The sequence below is a fragment of the Anopheles maculipalpis genome, chromosome 3RL, assembly GCF_943734695.1.
Source record: "Anopheles maculipalpis chromosome 3RL, idAnoMacuDA_375_x, whole genome shotgun sequence".
Taxonomy (NCBI): domain Eukaryota; kingdom Metazoa; phylum Arthropoda; class Insecta; order Diptera; family Culicidae; genus Anopheles; species Anopheles maculipalpis.
Genome location: NC_064872.1, coordinates 27,411,456 through 27,431,081, shown reverse-complemented (window position 1 = coordinate 27,431,081; position 19,626 = coordinate 27,411,456). Strand labels below are relative to the sequence as shown.

General features: G+C 44.0%; 1 protein-coding gene across 1 annotated transcript in view; it reads left to right on the top strand.

Annotated features, from left to right (window-relative positions):
- The window catches only part of LOC126563707 (uncharacterized), a 28,860-nt gene extending 11,708 nt beyond the window's left edge, over positions 1–17,152 (top strand). The window contains exons 8-17 of the mRNA XM_050220348.1: positions 157–246; positions 2,593–2,799; positions 3,947–4,056; positions 4,860–5,038; positions 6,123–6,629; positions 7,037–7,212; positions 7,300–9,818; positions 9,890–10,507; positions 11,556–11,820; positions 11,888–17,152. Of these exons, the coding sequence (XP_050076305.1) occupies positions 157–246; positions 2,593–2,799; positions 3,947–4,056; positions 4,860–5,038; positions 6,123–6,629; positions 7,037–7,212; positions 7,300–9,818; positions 9,890–10,507; positions 11,556–11,820; positions 11,888–17,120 (9,904 nt within the window). The 3' untranslated portion in view covers positions 17,121–17,152. The remainder of the gene's footprint in view (positions 1–156; positions 247–2,592; positions 2,800–3,946; positions 4,057–4,859; positions 5,039–6,122; positions 6,630–7,036; positions 7,213–7,299; positions 9,819–9,889; positions 10,508–11,555; positions 11,821–11,887) is intronic.
- The last annotated feature ends 2,474 nt before the right edge of the window (positions 17,153–19,626 follow it).

The window sequence follows — 19,626 nt, the reverse complement described above, 5'->3', positions numbered from 1 at the left end:
TTATTGTACTGTAACGGCGATGGGGTTCAAGATGATAACAAAACACACACAAAACACACGCGGGGATGACACAAAAGGAGGACTAAAACCCCATTTCACTAATACGTTTCTGTTTTATTTCCCTTCTTTCTTTTTTCTGCTCTCCATTTTTGACAGAGTGTTGCTGCGCGTTCGTATGTTGTACTACATCAAGCACGAGGTGCTCGGCGATTTGGTCAATCAAATCAACGAAGGTGCCAATGCCAGGTATATTTGTTTTATCTCTTTTTTCTCTTGTCAAGGGGCGATCGTTTTTGGTGCTTTCTCTTCCCGACTCTCTTATTTCCTCTACTTTCCTCAGTCAGTTTTAAACTCATCTTCCCTTTAACACACCTTTTCACACATTGCCTGCGATGATCCTTCTGTTGTACTGTTTTGCTAACACGGTGCATTCAAGCGGTTTTATTGATGAACTCTACAAAACTGCAAAGTTCTATATATTTTTTCCATAGTCACACTTACGCGTATTCTATAAAAAATACATGTTTTTATGTTTGTACTGCGTAAATCTCATTTCATTTGCATTACCGCGAACGGCAGCTGCTACATAAATTAAACAAAACTAGCTAATAAACTTACTCTGTTACATGTTTGTTCTTTGCTAATACATCATCATCATCACGAAAGTAAATAACATCTTACTTAATCTTTACTCATCCATTTTCTTACACCCCACCCCGTATGTATTACTGTCGTCCCATGCACAAGTGTGGTGTCTTGCCCAAACTTTTGTCATCTTCATTTGTCATTTGTCATGTCAAAATGTCACCTTTTCACTTCAACCCTTAACTTTTTATTTTTTGTAAGTGTGTCATTCGACTTTTTGAAAGTTTTCTTTTTCTAATTTCTTTGTATTTTACAAAGTGTGTTATTTGAGTGTGAAATGAATTATACATTTTGTCATTTCCTCATTCTACTGTGTTTCGAATGTTTCGTAATTTAAAGTTGTTATTTTGGTTTTTTCAAGGGAATTGCATTTTGTTGAAATTTTGCAATATAATCTTTCACATTGTTGTTTTTTTCTTCAAACGAACTTTTTATCAAATCTAAGTGTTGATTGTTACTATTTGATGTTACCGGATGGATTTAAATTTGGAGGTTTTTCAACCTTCATCTATGTTTCCTCTTTTCTCTATTACTTGGAGATAGGTTTTGTACAGAATGATAGCTGCGTCGCATTTTTAAGCTTTTACTCTGATTGGTTTGGGAATTTCCAGCAATCGTGTTGTACTATAACGTTCGAGCTTTGTATTTCCTCAAGACGTCGACTACGGATGTCGCCAGCTTTATATTGTTTGAGAAATTCAAGAAACACAATAATCTACAATCTTCAGACAAGTCACAATACCTAGCAACACTGTTCACGTGAATAAAACAATGATTGAAGTTTTAGTGTGTATAACATATGACATTATTTAATTTATTGTTTTCGATCTGCTTTTTACTTTGAAGCAGTGGCATATAAATATAGCTTAAATTGTATACATACATGACATAAAAGCAATTGAATAATCTGTGCGAAAAAGTCTATCGTCTGTAAAAAACCTTAACTCACTATTTGAATTGATCAATCTTGATCGAATATTCGTTACTTCGCTCAATTTTACTATGGAACTGAGCATTTTTGTTCTCGTTGTTCCCTACTTAAGGGTACTGTTCAGTTCACTCTCTCCCTCTCAATTGACATATGTCTTAATGTAGACTACTTTCCTTGATCTATCTACCTATATGTATATGTACGTGCCTGTGTGATAATAGATAGTAATTAGGTGTCAATATAAATCAAGCCAGCCATTTATTAAACAAACCATTAAAAAAATCGATAATCGAAAAAAAAGAACCCCACTATTGAGCAAACGGAGAAGGCAAATCGTGGCGTGAAAATGAAAAGGCTACAAAAATTTTTAAAACCATAAAAGAAAAACAAATTTGCTACAAAAAACTTTCCAAGGAGGATGTCTCGACACAGTTAACTATTTAAAAAGCAAGTTAATGTTGATTGATTTGAAATCAGTTTTCTTTATGAAAAACAAAATGCACTGTTCCGTTTGATATGTATTTTATTAGTTAAGTTGTGCAATAAATCGTCAAAATTGACGATTGTTCGTTTTGTGCTAGCAGTTTTTGTTACACATAATGTCCTTTTGCTTATTTTTTCTTGCAAATACGTTTCAATAGTTTGTCCTTTTTCCTTTCGCTCCCCCAAATACAATCGAATCGATCGCGTCTGCGATCTCTGCTCTCCCATTTCCTCTTATCTTCTTCAATATACCCAGATGGAAGCATTCTGCAACGTCCTTCGCCCTTATTTGTTTGTTTTTCCTCCCCCGATTATTACTACCCTGCCCGCGTAATTACTGAGCAAATTATTTACGTTTTTTCTTACGTTGCAAACTTTCGCCAACCCGCCCCGCCCTCCAACAACAACAATCCACACATTGGCCACACTGTTTTTCGTGGACGTGGTGCGTTGTGTGTGTGTGTGTGGATGTGCGTGCGCGTATCTGTGCTACGACGTCCCTACTATCCGATATTGTGTTACCGTGTGTGTAGCGATCTCCCAATTCGGCCACCGCCTACGCCCGATCAGCTGCCGTGCTCATGGTGGAATCCAAATTGTTGCGATCGAAGTTTGTTGGTGGGAACGTACAAACATGGCTGCGAAAACTACCGTGGGATGCGGGCGGATCCGATGCTCTGCTTCCAGAGCCACTGCGGTCCCGGTGATGGCACCATCGAAGAGGCGACGATTGTCAAAGAGTAAGTGCTCGTTACTATTTTCTTATCCTGTTCTCTCTTATTCTCTCTTTCTCCCCTTTTTTTATGTTAGTATATTTGCGTGTATTTTTCTTTCATTTTGCTCAACAAAAAAAAAAGTACAATTTATTGTACTGGTATATATATTTTCATCTTTAAATATTTTTTTTCTTAAGTTTCTAATTCGATACGGTTCCATTCAAGTTATTGACCAATTTCTAAAAGCTGCGTGCGTTTTATACTTTATCTGACCCTTATCTAAATGTGCAGCTACATGCTGATTTTTCTTCTCTTCTTCTCTCTATTAAGCGTTACTAGTCTTTTGTGCATTTAAAGTGTTGTCGGAACATTTTTACTTGGTGAAAATTGTACCGTTTGCTACGCATTCTTTTTTCAATTTTCAATGTAAAGCTTCCTTTTTCTATATGTGACATGTATGTTTCCTTCTATAATGTAATTTTCTCCTCTATACTAGTTTCTCTATAGTGTTTATTGTGTGTGTTTACACACTTTTCTTACGGCACGAGATAATCGATCATTTGTGTTCGCAAACATATCCTTTGCGAGAAGGGTATTTGTTTCGATGTAAAACAAAAAAAATGTATTTTTACTGATACATCCACACGGTTCCAGCGACGATTGAAATGAAAGTGGTTTAATTAATTTGTTCTCGTCAAGTTGTTACATGTATTTTTTCCCCGCATCTATATGAAATAAATAAAATCCTGTCGCTTCTATATACATATGTTCACTATTTCACAAATTCCCTCTGACCCAGGTGTTTGAAAGGTTGTGTTCCATCAATATAACAAAACCCAACAATACATTCAACAATTCAGTTTCAATAATTAAAAACAAGCATTTAAAATACATCCAATGCCAATCAATCAACACATCACATCCTTCTCACAGCCAGCAAGCGCATCTTTCATAGCAATATCAATTCAATTATACTCCTTTTTCACACATTCACTGGGAAGCTTTATATGCGTATGACCATGAATCGTATCCCTTATGTTGTACTTTCATTACTCTTGCCGTGTTCATAATTTCGAAGGTGGTGCTATAATAATTTTGTGAAACAACCGTAACAATAATAATCAATCCATGAATTATGTACTAATTGCCTACCCAATTTTGCTATCCACAGAAACGATGATGATGCAAACTCCAAGCTGGGTGACAATGAGGAAGACCCGGAGGATGGTGTTCCATCGGAAACCACCCGATCGGCCTCGGTCGGTATCGAGTCAAAGGATGGTAAGTGTTCGTGTTCGCCAGAACGTCATGCATATACATAGTTTCATTCCCTCCCCGATATCAATTTACACATCCCAGTTTTGAAATGTCGTATTTAGAAATTGTACCTTTGAGATTTTGGTTTCTGTGTATAGATTCTTTAAAGAAGTTTTATTTTATTTGTACAGTTTCTTTTCTTATTGTTTCGATTCTTTAAACATTTGTTCTGTGCATATTAATGTTTTGGTTTTTGGCGTAAAAAATGTTTTTTTTCTTATTTAGAATGCAATTTAGCGAATTTTGATTGCACATTTATTAGCTTTTGTTATTTTTCGCACAATTTAGTTCTTGCTGCGCTTGTCAGTTAATAGATTCGTTCCAACTGTATGACTTACCGACAAAAGACACTGGTTCTGTGATTTAGGTATTTTTTCCTTTGAAAACCTTATTTTTTGCTGTATCTATCCATTATTTCTGCTATTCTTTGACATTGCAATTGGCAGAAGTACTATTCGAATGAAAAGAAATCATGCATAATAGATTATTTTGTGGATGGCCGCGAAGCCAAACTTTTTAAAATATTATAACTTAAAATGTTTACATTGAACAAAACATCCTTAATTCATAAAAAAACAAAACAAAACGTAATTATGCATTTCATATTGTAAATAAACGCGAACTCCATCGTCATTCATCTATCACAATCACATCTGCATATATCGCATCTTCATTACGTAGCAAGATAAACCAGCAAGTGTTATTAGACAGTAGATTTGATTTATCCTAACAATTGCCCCCTTTCGTTATAATAAATACTAATCTAGATGATGAAGAATCCACAGTTGGAACGGCTAGTGCAGCACCGACACCCGCCCCATCGGACGTGAATCCCGAGCTGGCCTGGCCATCGATGCAGGATCTAAACACTCGATTACGGCGTGTCATCACGTCGTACCAGCGCAACTACAAGAAGGAAGAGCTGAAACAGCAGCAAAAGGCGAAGGTAAGACCAATTGTGTTGAGATATATATTTTGTACTTAGAGTTGTTCCGTGGCCGCTCTGACACACATTTTCACCATCATCATTTTACTTCGATCTATTCACCTTTTTTTGTTTTAGTACGTAGTGTAACCATCTAGTGTATTACATTCTGCATGAAAAAACGATTCACACATTCGTTCTGTTTATATATAAAATTACGCAAAATGTCCTTGTTTTGTTTTTATCATATTTTATATCATTTTTCCCGAGTTTCATTTTTATTATGTTTTGTTACGGTAGCCATGTAATTTGTGTTTTTTTTTACTGTGAACATGTTGTATTTCTTTATTGTACATGAACAAGAAACAGGAGTGTTATGGTGTCATTATTTACAAAAAAAAATTTGTATTGTTTTGTCATACGTATTTAATTTCTCATCGAGACACACTCAGTACAGTAGAAATTGATAGAAGTCATATATTTGTATTTTTTAAATTTTATTTATAAATTGATTTATAAAACATAAAACGCGACATTTCGAGGATAAAAATTGAAACGCAATGCTGAACATGTTAGTTTGGGATTTGAGATACTTTTCATTCATCTTATTTGGTATCCTTATCGGCAGCAGTCATCTTCTCTCAAGTGTTTATACGCTCTGAATTATCATTTATAATTTCTGCGAACGTTTTATCAATTTCTCGCACCCATTTCACCCATTTATGAAGTTTTTTTCTGTGTTTGCTTTCACATATACGGATTATTGTTCCTCTCGATTTCATGCATCTCACAATCATTATAATCCTCGTACTATACGCGTACGTAGCAATAGATGATACTATTGCTTTGTGTTTCATCAAAAGCAAATGATTTTAACTGTATTACATACATTATTTTATGTATATTTCTCCCCTTCAAACACACGAACCACACACACACACACACACACACACACAAACACTTTCCTTCGGATACACCATCAATCGGACTTCAATCGTATTTATTTTGTCCGCAACGATTGTGTGGTACAATTGGCCAAAAACTCACGTTTTTCAAAATTATCTAAATCTCACAACCACCAACGCTATCTACCAATTGCATGCAGCTACAGACGATTGTACCCCCACCTGGCACGCCAAACCTTTCCGGCCAAACCTCTTCTTCACCTTCAACACCCTCGACAACGCCTGGTCCTATGATCATCACGCCACCACAGCAACAGGGACAGCAAGGACAACTGACAGCGTTGCAGCAGCAACAACAGCAACAGATCGCCGGTCAGATTGTTGGTCCCGGTGGTTCGGCAATGGTGGTTGGCTTAAACCATCCTTCAGCGACGGGTGCTCTAGGTGGTGGCGCTGCCGGTGTAAATGCCGGTGGTCTTGGACTAGGGTCCACCGGAGGTCCACAGGGTAAAGCAGGAGGTGTACAGCAACAACAGCCACTACCGTCAACTAGCGGTAACAGTGGTTCCGGCGGTCTGCAAGCACCTACGGCTGGTATGCCGACAGCGGCTGACTTTAGTCTGATGCTTAGCCTGGGCCTCGGACTGAATCCGGCCGATCCGAATCAGCTGGCGAACATAGATCTTCAGAAACTAGCAATGTATTTGGTTAGTATTGAGCATATTCTAAAGTGTTTCTTTTTCGCTTCAATCTATTCTTCTTTTCGCGCTGTTTTGGTTGTTGAGGAGCAAGAGGAGAGGAGAATAAAAATGGGAAACTTATGATGAGGTTTAATTTCAGCTCAGGCATTGCGATTAACAGCTATATTTCTTCATTCTTAATCATTTATCTTGATTGTTTTGCGTAGATATGTTATAGTTTTGGTCGTGGGCAGTATTGTTTACCATTTGTTTTTTGTTTGAGAAACACAATTAGAGTGTGTCATTAGCTAAGGATAGTTGATTTATTGTTGTAGATTTGTAGAGGAAAGTATTTTGGGTCGACAATTGTACAATTACTTGTAAGAGACTTCCTTCAGAAAATAGTACATTAATGTAAAATTTATATTTTATAGAAAATGGAACGACGTGAAAAAAACGAACAGGTTATGCGTGAACGCGAACGTGTGCGGTTGGAACAGATACCGAAGAGATGGACGCGTCGTGAGGAAAACGAATTCATTCGTGTCCTTACGGGTTATGGTATCGATTTGCAAACCAACACGACCGTCCCTACTCCTGATTGGAGTCGGTAAGTATTTTTTTTCTTCCACTTTATGCTTTGTGATTTTTGGCACCATTCAAATATTTGTGTTCCTTCTTTCTTGTATTTCCCCAGCTTCAAAGTGTTCGCCAAGTTGGATAAGAAAACGGACGAAAATTTGAGCGATTTTTACAAGGTGTTCATTGCAATGTGCAAACGGCAGGCGGGCGTAAAGCTAAGCGATGACGAAAAGGGCCTCGAAGGATTGGTGGACGATGTGACAGAAGATCATGCCAAGCTGATCCTCGATCGGTTGGAATTGCTGTCGAAAGCACGCCAGATAGTGAAACATCCCAAGCTGGAGGAAAACATTCGTCTGTGCGAAAATAATCTGGACACGCCGGACTGGTGGATACCGGGACGTCACGATCGGGAACTGCTACGAGCTGTCCTGAAGTATGGTATATATCGCTCGGAACAGTTGATTCTGGCGGATTCCGAATTTCCCTTCTATGAAGCAGCTAAGAAGTATCTGCAGCAGCTTGAGATGCAAATTCAGCTGCAAAATCAACAGTTACTAAAGATGCAAGCGGAGGCTGCAGCTGCGGCCAAGGCTGATGCAGTTGCTGCTAATGCACCGGCAGTGGCTGTTGTGGCGGCTGAGAAGGCGGCAAATGCTGATTTGGCCGTCAAGCAGGAAAAGGATGCCATCGTTTCTGCTGCTGCTTCAATGGAGGTTGATGGAGAGAAGAAGACCGTTGTTTCGGATGCTTTACCGAAGGTGGAGTTGGTGGTTGCACCTGCCTCACCCGTCAAGGTTGAGGCTGAAGAAGTCCCTGAAGCAGTTGATTCTGCGAGTGTTAAACCGTTGGCGGAAACATCTGCTGCATCTGTTACAAGTCCTGAAAAGGAAACGTCGACAATTGCAGAAAGTCCGAAGGCCGGGTCCGTATTGCAGGAAAACTTGGAGCCGTCCAAAGAACAAAAGATGGATACCGAGACCGAAACTACCGGAAAAGATTGTACACCCAAGGTGTCGGAAGCCGAATCGGTAGAGAAGGACGTCGCGGTTGATGCGGCAGTTGAAACGGCTCCTGAGAAGGAAACCGTCAACGAACTGGCTGCTCCATCTGCTAGTTCTCCTGCCAAGGTGGAAAACGATTCTGAAATGAAGCAAGATGCAAAGGTTGATGAAGAAGCCGTTAAGGAACCACTCACAGTAGCTACCGATTCTGTAGATAAACCTCTTGAGGAGAAGAAAGCAGATGAAACTAGTGCTGTGGAAACCGCCGAAAAGAATGAGGAACAGGCTGAAAAGACCGACAACGACATTCCGGTGGAAACTGAAAAGGAATTAGCAGTATCGGTCGAAGAAAACGTCAACGTTAAGCTACAGGAGGAAGCTGGTATCACTGGTGACGATGAGAAAATGGACGTCGACGCTGTTGATTCTAAGGACAAGGAAACAAAAGAAGTATCGTCTAAGGAAGCTGAAACAAAGGAACCTGTTGTAGAAGATGTCGCTGAGACGAAAAATGAAGAATTTGTTGAGACCAGCAACAAGGATTCGGAAAAGGAAGATCCGGATTCTAAGGAGAAAGAAGTCGAAATGATGGAGACGACTGAAACTTCAGCTGATGGTGGTGATGGATTGGGCAAGAAAGAATCCGACACTGTTGCCGTGGTCCCGGTAAAAGAAGCTGTTGAAGCTATGGAAGTTGAGGAACAGTCAACGGTGGTTGCTGAAACACAAGACGAGAAAACTGCCGAAAAGTCGCCAAACCCGGAAGCGCAAAAAGAAGAGGAGAACATCATTAAGCAATCGGTAGACGAATCAACACTAATCGAACCAAGTTCCCCCGGTGGTGATTCCAACAAAACGGATGATGAAAAGAAATCTGAAGTTATTGCCCCGGCACTGTCTCCGAAATCAAAAGCGGAAGAAGATTCGTCAAAGGTGGTAGAAGATAGTAAGGGCAAGGAAGAGAGTGTTGTTGAGCCAGTGAAAGAAAACAGGACCGAGGTTGTTAGCGAAGCAATGGATGTGGTGAAGGAACCTACACAAGAAGAAACGGTCCTCGAAAAGGAAAAAGCAGTGGTAGAAGAAGCTGACAAGGTTACTGATTCTCCTTCTAAGCCGGACACAAAGGACGTACCGACAGAAGCAGAAACGGTTGCTCGTTTATCGCCGGTTAAGGAAATGAAAGATGACGAACCGATCTCGGTTAACAGCGACCAAGAGAGGAAGGCATCGGAAGTAGAATCTGAGAAGGAAACAGCCAAGGATTCTGTAGCTGAAACTGAAAAGACTACTGAAAATATCGCTGAAAAACCAGTTAAGCAAGAAGCAGAAGTAACAACTGACGCTGCTGTTGCAGAAAAGAGTAGCGATGTTGTAGTGGTTGCCCCCGCGGCGGATACCAAGACGGAAGAACCACCAAAACAACCTGTCGCTCGTTCGCCATCACCAGACGTTATCATCGTGGAGGAAAAGAAACCGATCGAAGTGAAAGCGATCGTTAATCTGACCGATGAGGAACGGTGCTCGCAGCAAACCGCTGCCCTGAAGGCACGCTTCCCCGATCTGGAGGTGTTCCAGCCGCTGATGAAGCTGAAGCAGCTGGATAACAGTCTTACGAAGGAGGATTTGAAAAGTATGTATTGGAAGATCGTACTATTTTAAATATTGTCTTACCCCTTTTTTTATTTGTTACCTTCTCTCTAGATATGAGCAAGTTCGCCAGTATGATCGATACATCGATGATCGTAAAATGGTTCCGAGATTTCGCACTGGAACGTCGCGTCGGTCACATTATTTACTGTGTTGAGCATGGAGAATGGCCGGTAGGTAAATCGTATTCAGCCTATACGGGCTGTCTCGGCATCGACCTGGACATTCCACTGTACGAGACGATCAAGCGCATCATCCCGGTAAACGATGATGTACGTCGGTCAGCATCGAGCACACCGGATGTAATTACGATCACTACTGATCATCAGAATGCGAAACAGATCAGCAATCAGGCTGCGGCTATCCAGCAGCAATCTGGTGCCGCTGGGGTTGGTGGTATTGGTTCGGCAGGCGGAAGCATGAGTGCAGCAAGCAGTAGCGGTGGTGGGGTTCTCGGAGCGAACGCGGCATCGTCCTCGGCGGCGATGAATCATCAGTCGATGACGGTGGCGGCGGCAGCACATGCCGCTGCAGCTCATGCGGCAGCGGCGGCTGCAGCTGCTGGCGTGACGGTACCGCCTGCAAGTAAGAAACGCAAACGCCACATTGCTATCGATGTTGAAACCGAGCGAGCGAAATTGCATGCGCTGCTGAATAATACACAGAGCCCAGGTAATGATTGTATTTCTCGTTTTGTGCGTAGTTTTGCATCGTCTTTGTTTTGTTCCCTGTCTTATTAAAATAATTGTAACCATTGCTCTAACAATTCCAACCGGTTCATACAGAATATTTAATATAGAGATCACAAATTTTAATATGCATATTGATTTAATATTGCTGTTAGGCGCCTAAATAATCCCATTGCTTGTGTCGAATGTTGCTATTGTCGGTCGGTCGTTGACATTAGGACGGATGAATGTTTCGTCAAAAAGTATAACTGTTTAAACTAAGCATTGTGTTTCGAAACTACATGCTGAAAGTTGATTGTTGGTCGTATTTCAAATCAAGTTTTTAAAGAAGCAATGAGGAGTCGAAGATAGACTATTTTTATTTCATATTTGATTCTTTATATAAACTTAACTTATAGTTTTGTCGGAGACTATCTCGGGCATAAAATGTATTTTTGCACTGCTTTGTCCGAGATATTTAGCCTCGCGTCTCGCGTCCTTTCTTTTGGATTAAACCAAAAACTAGGATATTTGTACCAGTTTAAGGCAGAATAATGCAGCATTTCGACAAAAAGTTCAATAACCTTTATTAATATAAATTTAATTCTTATCTTATTAATTAAGAGTTTAAGATCTCTTCTGAGGCTTTTCATTGATATTGATGTTATCACATACCATCATCACATCACATATCACATTTATCACATACAAATGCAGCGACGGACAAATAGATGAAGATTTCTTTTACAATCGATTTTCTAACGGCTGCTTCTAATTCTTGTACTAAGTATAATTTAATCAAAGTTTTGGTATAATGGTCACCAGCATCTTCACTTTTTATAGTAATTTTGTTCGTGTATAATGACTAATTTGTTGCAAAAAAATAAAAAAATAAAAATCGAAAAAACAGTCTAACACAGGGAAAGCTATTAAGCTTAAGGCTTAAAATAATTAATGCAAAAAATGATTATTTACCAAATGTCTGATTTCTACCTACCAACATATTAGTGACTAATATTGTAATTAATTTGTATTTGTTTGATTTGTTGCAGTACCAACTGGAAAAGCGCAGCCATCGCACACATCAACATCGAACAGCGGTGCTGGCAGTGGCCACCAGTGGAATGACGATGACGTGCAGGAAGTGGTCAGCAGCAGAGCTAATGCACGAGGCGGTGGATCGACAAGTGCAAACTCGAACGTATTACAACCACCGCCTGCGCATCAGCACGGCCCACGGAACCAGATGTCGTATCCCAAACCACAACTCATTCCCGGCACTTCCAGCACACTAACACCGATCGATCTGTCCTCGAGGTAAGTAGTAATAGAAAGCGACGACCGGGCTTAAAATCGCTGATGAATTATTTATTTTTCATTGCAGTTACAGCCTACCAAAGGTCAATATTGCGGATATGATAAAAAGCAGCAGCGGCATGGGCGGAGGTGGTAGCGGCGGCCCAATGGATCTCAGCGAGGTACAGGACTTTTCCATCGGCAAAAACAAAAAATCCTCCAATAATCAGCTACCTAGCGGTATTAGCATAACCAGCGCTAGCGGACCAGCATCTAGCATGATGTTGGGTCATCACCATCAGCAGCAGCATCAGCAATCACCTTCGGCTGCGGTAGCCGCCGCTGCTGCTGCCGGTAAGGGTAAATTGAACGATATGTTATCAAAGCTGATGAAGAAAAACAACGTTAGCGTACCGATCGAAGAACCACCACTCGGCAAGGAAAAGAAGCGACGAAAGTTGGACGAAATTGTGCTCGGTCTTTCGGCAGCGAAGGAGCACAAAACGATTTTCGGCGATCCGACACCACCGGGAGGAAGCTTCTCGGGTAGCTCGATGAAGAAGCCGCAAATACCACCGTCGGTTTCGGTAACACCAGCCAGTGCACCAACGTCAGCTAGTCAACAGCCGCCTCAGAAACCGTTCACCATTACCGTGACGAGCGTTCCGGGCAATCCGAAAGGCGGCAGTCAGGGATCGTCCGCCGGCGTTGTTGGTGGTTCGTCGACGAGCAGTGGAAATAGTGCGGCCGCGGCAGCAGCCAATATGCAGGCAGCGCTGCAAGGTATGTCGGGGATGGGTAGCGCCATGTCGACAAAGGACAGCCTTAATGCGCTGTTTGCTCAAGCAGCTCAGGTGGAGCAACAGTCGTTCCTGAAGCAGCAACAGAAATTGATTCAATCGCTACCGGCAAATTCGCCACAGCGTAAAGCGTACGAAGCGATGTTTGCTGAAATGAAACAGGCAGCGGAATTGAGCTCAAAGCTTGGTCAGTACGGTAGTGCGCACGATGCGAAGGTCAACAAATGGCTCGCAGAACAAACGGCCGCTCTAACGGAGCAAGCGATGGGCATGGATTATTTGTCCCGGTCACGATCGAGAGGTGGTTCGTCGTCGGCTCAAAATTCACCTCAGGGAGGATCGAGTTCGCGTTCGACACGAGGCTCCGCTAATAGTCTGCAACAGCAACAACAGCAACAGCAGCAGCAGCAACAACAACAACACCATCACCAACAACAACAGCAGCAACAACATCAGCAACAACAGCAACAACAACAGCAAGCGGACAGCAATCCAATGGCTTTCAATTGGAAGAATCTAACCGGCGATGAGTACGTTGCCGTTATTAACAAAATCAACGGCAAACGCTTGACGGGCAATAAAGCACCTCAGCTAAAACGGCTCACACAATGGCTAGCTGACAATCCGGCGTACGAGATCGACCCAAAGTGGGCCGAATCGATAACGCTTCCCGGTGGTCCAGCAACAATTGCACCTGCCAAGAGTTCCGAAGGAGGAGGCTCAACATCGAAGCAAATGCGGGCTGCAGCAAACGCCGCCTCAAACCAGTACGGTTCTTCAAACGCTGGCGGTGGAGGTCAACAATCCGCTTCCGGTTCCGGATCATCTTCATCCTCGAAGAAACACTCCCAGAGTAGTAATGCTGCTGCGGCAGCAGCTGCTGCAGCAGCCGCCAGCATGCAATTCCCTGGACTTGCCGGCCTCAACGCCAACCTGCTGTCAAGCATTCCAGGTTTGGGTAGTTTCGATCCAAAAAACAATCCACTACTGATGCCGTTCGGTGGAATGCCGGGACTAGCCGGACTTGGTGGGCTTGGCAATTTGGGCAACATGAATCTCTTCTCGAATCTGGCCGGGCTTGGTGGTGGTGGACTGTCCGGTGCGGCCGGTGGTGGAATGGACGCACAAAGTTTGGCGGCCATGATGGCTGCTGCTGGACTTGACCCTACGGCTGCACTTGGTGCGGCGGCGGCAGCAGCAGCAGCAGCCGCAGCAGCTGGTGGAACTCCTACTAAGGGAGGTAACACTGGAAGCAAATCTCGCGGTAAATCGTCCTCTTCACAACAATCGTCCGCTGTCAATGATGGTGCTGGAACGTCTTCTTCCGGTTCCGGTTCAGGACAGCAAGGAAGCGGCGGATCTTCGTCGAAGAATCAGCAACAGCAGCAGCAACAGGCAGCCGCCGCGGCTGCTGCAGCAGCGGCCGCCAATAGTCAGTTCCCGTTCTTCTTCCCCAATCCGAGTTTGCTGTACACGCCGCTAGGGCTGGGAGGACTCAACCCGTACGGACTGCCTGGCGTGAGTGGTACAACTACAGGTACGTCCTCTTCAACAACTACCTCACGACAATCCCAATCGAACAAGCAGAATTCGCGCGGTATGGGATCCGGAGGTGGTTCGTCTCAGTCGGCTTCTTCGCCGGGTGGTGGTAGCGGGAAGGGAGGCCGTGGTTCATCCGGGTTAACCCAGCAACAGCAAGCAGCTGCAGTTGCCGCAGTACATCAGCAAGCTGCCCGTGAAGCAGCGCAGCTACAACAACTTCTTCTACCACACGATACTCATCTGTTGGAATCGCTCACAAGATCCGCCGGACTGGACATATCAGCTGCCGCTGCCGCAGCGGCTGCAGCGGCCGCCGCAGGCCAGGGAAGCAGTGGAAATAGTCGTGGCGGAGGCTCTTCAAGTGCATCGGAAAAGCAGCGAGCACGTGAAAGTGCTGCAGCACAACAGGCCAACAAGCAAGCGCTAGAAAAGCTAGAACGCGAACGGCGCAAAATCCTCGAAACGCTAACGGCTGGGGGATTCCCGGCAGATTTGGCAGCAATGCAGGCGGCATTTAGTGCGACCGGCAAGATGCCTTCACATTCGTCTTCGTCCAAGGGTGCTGGCAGTAGCAGCAGCAGTTCAGCTTCAGCACAGGCAGCCGCAGCGGCAGCAGCGATGGCGGCCATGTCATCCAAAGACATGCAGCTACCGATACCGCCCGAATTTAGCCAGGCATTGTTTGCCGGCATGGCTGCGCACGCACTCTCCGCGTCGGCTGGTGGAAATAGCGGTGGTGGTGGTGGAGCAGGAGGCTCGAGTGGGAGTGGCCGATCGTCATCACCGTCGGCGGCTAAGAAAGCGCGCGATCATCAGCAGCAAGATCTGAAGGATGCGTTCGAGCAGTTGAGCAAGAATCCGATTGAGTTGCTTGCTCGCAGTCTTGGTGTTGGGCCAGCCATTTCGCTCATCCCGACGTCCTCATCTTCCTCCCCGTCCACCTCGTCCGTGTCGGAATCGAAGCGGGCGCGACAGGAAGCGGCACAGCTGCAACATCACCTTGCCAAGCTTGACGCGAAAGCATTGCTGATGGGGCAAGATGAGTTGAAATCCTCATCTCGTTCGAGCCGATCTTCCAGTTCGGCAGTAGGCGGTGGAGGCTCTAGTGCGGAATCGTCGGCAGCGGCACTGTTAGGATTGGACAAGGTTACCTTAACACCGGTTGCTGCGGCTAGTATTGCTGCTTCGCTTCCCTCACAAACGACCATTTCTTTGGCACCGTCTCCACTCCCAGGAGGAGGAGGAGCAGGATCATCATCCTCGTCGCTTAACCTCAGCTCAAAGAGTCCGGCTCTTTCGAGCTCGTCATCCTCGTCGGAACAACGCGAACGAGATCATCATCATCGCGAACGGGAACGGGAACGGGAACGGGAACGCAGCGAACGTCACGAGCGACACGAGCGTGACCGATTGGAGCGATTAGAGCGTCGAGAGCGAGATGAACGGGCGGTAGCGGCAGCTGCGGCAGCAATGGCCGCCGAACGGTTAGAACGATCCGCCGAACGAAGTTTACGCTCGTCGGTGGACAGTAGCAGCATTGCGGCCGATCTTAGCCGCGCGGCTGCTGCTGGACTATCCGTTTCGCTCGCAACGCCACCAGGTGGTAGTGCCGGATCATCGGCAGGATCTTCTGTCTCACTTGGCACAACACTGTCTCTCTCGGCACTGGCAGCCAGCGGAAGTCCTCAGAATCTATCCTCTACCTCCGCGACGAGCAGTGGTGCTGCCGCTAGCGTACCTCCTACAGGAGAAGGTGCAACAAGTGGTGGCGGCACGCCAAGTGGTGGTAGCGGAGGAGGAGGTGGTGGCGGTGGAGGCCACGATATGGATCTGGAAGATTTGATCGCTCCCTCGAAGCTCTCGAAGTCGAGCGGCGGTGTACTGAACGACGAGGAAGTTGATCCACAGAAGCAAATCATGCTGCTTAAGCAAAAGCAAAAGCTGCTACAGCAGGAACACCTCAAGAAGGTACACGAAGCCCAGGAAGCACAACGATTGATTGAGCAGCAACGTATTTTGGCCTCCGCTGCTGCCGCTGCAGCAGCAGCTGCAGCAACGAAACACCACAACAGCGATGATCCAGCGGATCATACAACATCAGCTGCTGGAAGTTCCTCCGGTAAGGAAGAGGAGGAACGTCACACGGTGAAGCGGCGCCGGGAAGAAAGTCACGAAAGGATAGCAGATGAGAATGTGGATAAGGAAGTACCGGATCTGTCTCAAGACGAGCTCACAAAACGGACTCGAGAAGAAAGATCACCTTCAAGCGCGAGTAATATGGCGGATCACCATCATCATCATCATCACTCTGATGTAGCTTCATTAGCAACTGCAGCAGGATCGTCCTATGAGGATCATGATATGATGCTAAAATCAACTGCAGGAACTTCCGAGTCCGATCACGAGCTAGCCGGGTTGGGTGGAGGAGCATCCTCCTCCCATCACCATCACGATGATGATCGGCGTCGAACTTCACGTCGTCATCAGTCGTCATCCTCATCCTCACACCACAACCAGCTGATGGATGGTAGTGGCGGCATCTCGGGCGCGGAAGATGAAGCAAACCGTTCAGAGTCGGAAAAATCCCTCCCGGAAACATCTTCGGCAAGGAAATCAACCCGCTCGAGTACGGATGCGGCCAATTTGAGTGGCAGTGAGTTGACAGGGTCCTCATTGGCGGCAGCTTCGTCTGCCAACACACCGTCCGGTGGGCGTAGAACGACACGCAGCAAACGGCCCCGTAGTGGGGAGGATCTAGAGTCGGCGCTCGGTGTGCCGGAACGTAAGCGTGAGTTGCGTTCGAGCGCTGGACGACAAGCGGCGGCAGCTGCGGCACGAATGGCAGCGGAAGCGAAAGCGGCCGCAGCGGCCGCAGCTGCAGCAGCGTTCTCGGACGGTAGTAGTACCGGGTCGTTAAACCTGTCCAAGGATCAACAGCACCAGCAGCACGACTCCGATAAGGACGATCAACCGATTTGACTAAAAATGAATAAATGACGCTTATAAATGTAGTTGTAGTACTGAGAGACGCTGAAGAGAGTGTAGTAGTCGAGGGACGGAACTCTGGAGTAAACTTCTAGAGAGCTCGCGAGAGAGAGAGAGAGAGAGAGAGAAGAAGAGAGAGAGGGAGAGAGGGAGAAAGAAGAGAGATGTGTAAAAGAATAGATGAGTAATAGATGTAGAAATTAGTTTATTAAGCAACACAGCAGTGAGTTTTCAAGGCAGAGCGAGGGATACGACACGACGTACCGATATTACGAACCACCACAACTACCACATCTAAGGTCCTAAGACACAAGACGCTCAAGATGAGATTTCCAAAAGTGGAAAATTAGAAAATTCTAGTGCGTTTAAAACGCACGAGTGTGTGTGTGTGTTTCGTGTAATCAATAGAGCTTATATTGTATCGTGTGTTTGTGTGTTGATCATATTCGACAACGGTGTGCGGTCTTGAAGGATCCACCCGTTCCTTCCATTTTGTGGGCGGAAGGAACGGTGTTTTGTGCGAAACGTGCATTTTTATGCTCCAGCGAATGACGGTCGACGGTGTGGTATAGATATAGGTTTGCAGAAACACACACACATACTTTTTTGTTGTGTGAGCGACCTTTTCTTGTGGGATATCGCGCTCATCTATGTCATTCGTGACGGACCATAATTATATATAAATGGGAAAATTTTGGAACGTTCTAAGAACTTGCTTTTTGGAGGTAACAGAAAAGTAGAGAATTGTCTACATTGAAACACACATTCAATATGTTCTACTGTATTAACACAACAAACAAACCAGAAAATAGGATCAAAATAAAAAAAACGGTAAGAAGACTTGACGACGCATATACATAGTGCGGATGTGGTTTAAACGGTTTGACTAAAATTTACAGGAAATAGAACTGATGTAAAACAAAAAAAAGAAAACAAAGAATTAAAACAAATCGCACGTGTACAATAGAAAAATATAAACAAACAACGCAGGCACACACACACACACTAACAGAAAAGAAAAAGCAAGAAAGCTACTAGGAGCGGTGTGTTGTGCGTGGTGTGTCGTATGTATAATCAAAGCTATAGCGCTAGAGAGAGAGAGAGAAAGAAAGAAAGAAAAGGAAGAGAAAGAGAGAGAGAGAGCCGTTTAGTAAAGTGTAAAACCATAGCAACACAACAAACACACTCACAAACCCGTGGGAAGGTAGTAGTGCAAAAAAAGAGAAAGCTAAAGAAAACAAAAGCCACTTACTACGAATTCAATAGAAAGTAGTGCGGTATTAGCAGGAAAATATTAGTTTTTCTGTTTTTTTTTAATTTTTTTTCTCCAATCTAAATCGATGGCGTGTCGAAGCATACGAAACAAAAAAAGGGAACGATTTAAATAATAATAATTATTTATTTTTGAAATTATTCTGTTTTTAATAGACTCATTATCCGATTAGTGTAGTATATATATATATACATAATACTTATAAATATATATATAAAATAGTCACCGATAGTTAGATGGGGACTTACAGTTGGTTTAGTTGGGATAGCGAGAGGAATAGAGATGTCGAGAACGAGAGAGAGAGAGAGAGATAGAGAGAGAAAGAGAGAGAGTGAGAGGAAAGAGTACCCATGCACACACTTACACATGAATTGCTTTTTACCCCATCTGCTGGTGGTTGCTGCTGCTGCTTACATAGTAGGCGAAAAAGGGGAAAAGCGTCTATGCTCTTGTGATGATGCAGAGGAAAGGGAAAGCAAGTAGGCGGGATCCGTTTTTGTACATAGAAAATTACACATACCTGAGACACACTCTCTTAATCTCATCCTCATTATCCTCGCGGGTTTTGACAGCACAAATTGGGACTGTCAAACCCCGCTGTGGAACCCGGTTTAGGACTTGAGGGAGGGGGAAATGGAAAAAGAGATCGAAGGGCGGGGAGCGGGAAGGGAAAGTTATAAACTAATAGGAAAAACAAAAGAAATACAAGCAACTTTACGACGTTTTTATTAAGACTTAAAAACAAACAAACAAAAGCAAGTAAACAAAGGTCGATCATTGTGCTGTGTGTGTGAAGGAAAATTTGAAGAAAAAACTGTAACTGTAGTAAACAGATTAGAGAGATTGAAAAAAAGAACAAGAAGAACACACACACATACGAACAGAAACAGAAAAAACCTCTAATAACAACCTTACTCTTTATTCAAATGCAAAAACAAATCAAGATAAAAAAGAAGAAGAAAAGCCCCAAAAAAAAAGGACAACAGCAGTAGAAAAGTAACACAGGGACGGAATGAGGAAGGGGAGAAGAAGAGAGGAAACAAGAAAGGTAAGATGAGTGATGGGGTAGGAGGAAAAGGGTGAAGGGTGTGCTTGCCAACAAGGTAAACCCCACACCATCACACACACCACCATTCACACTCGCGCTTGTATGACGATTGTTTGGTTTGAAGAAGAAAAGTGATAATAAATCTGATCGAAAATGTGACTATTTATAGCGTTTTGTGC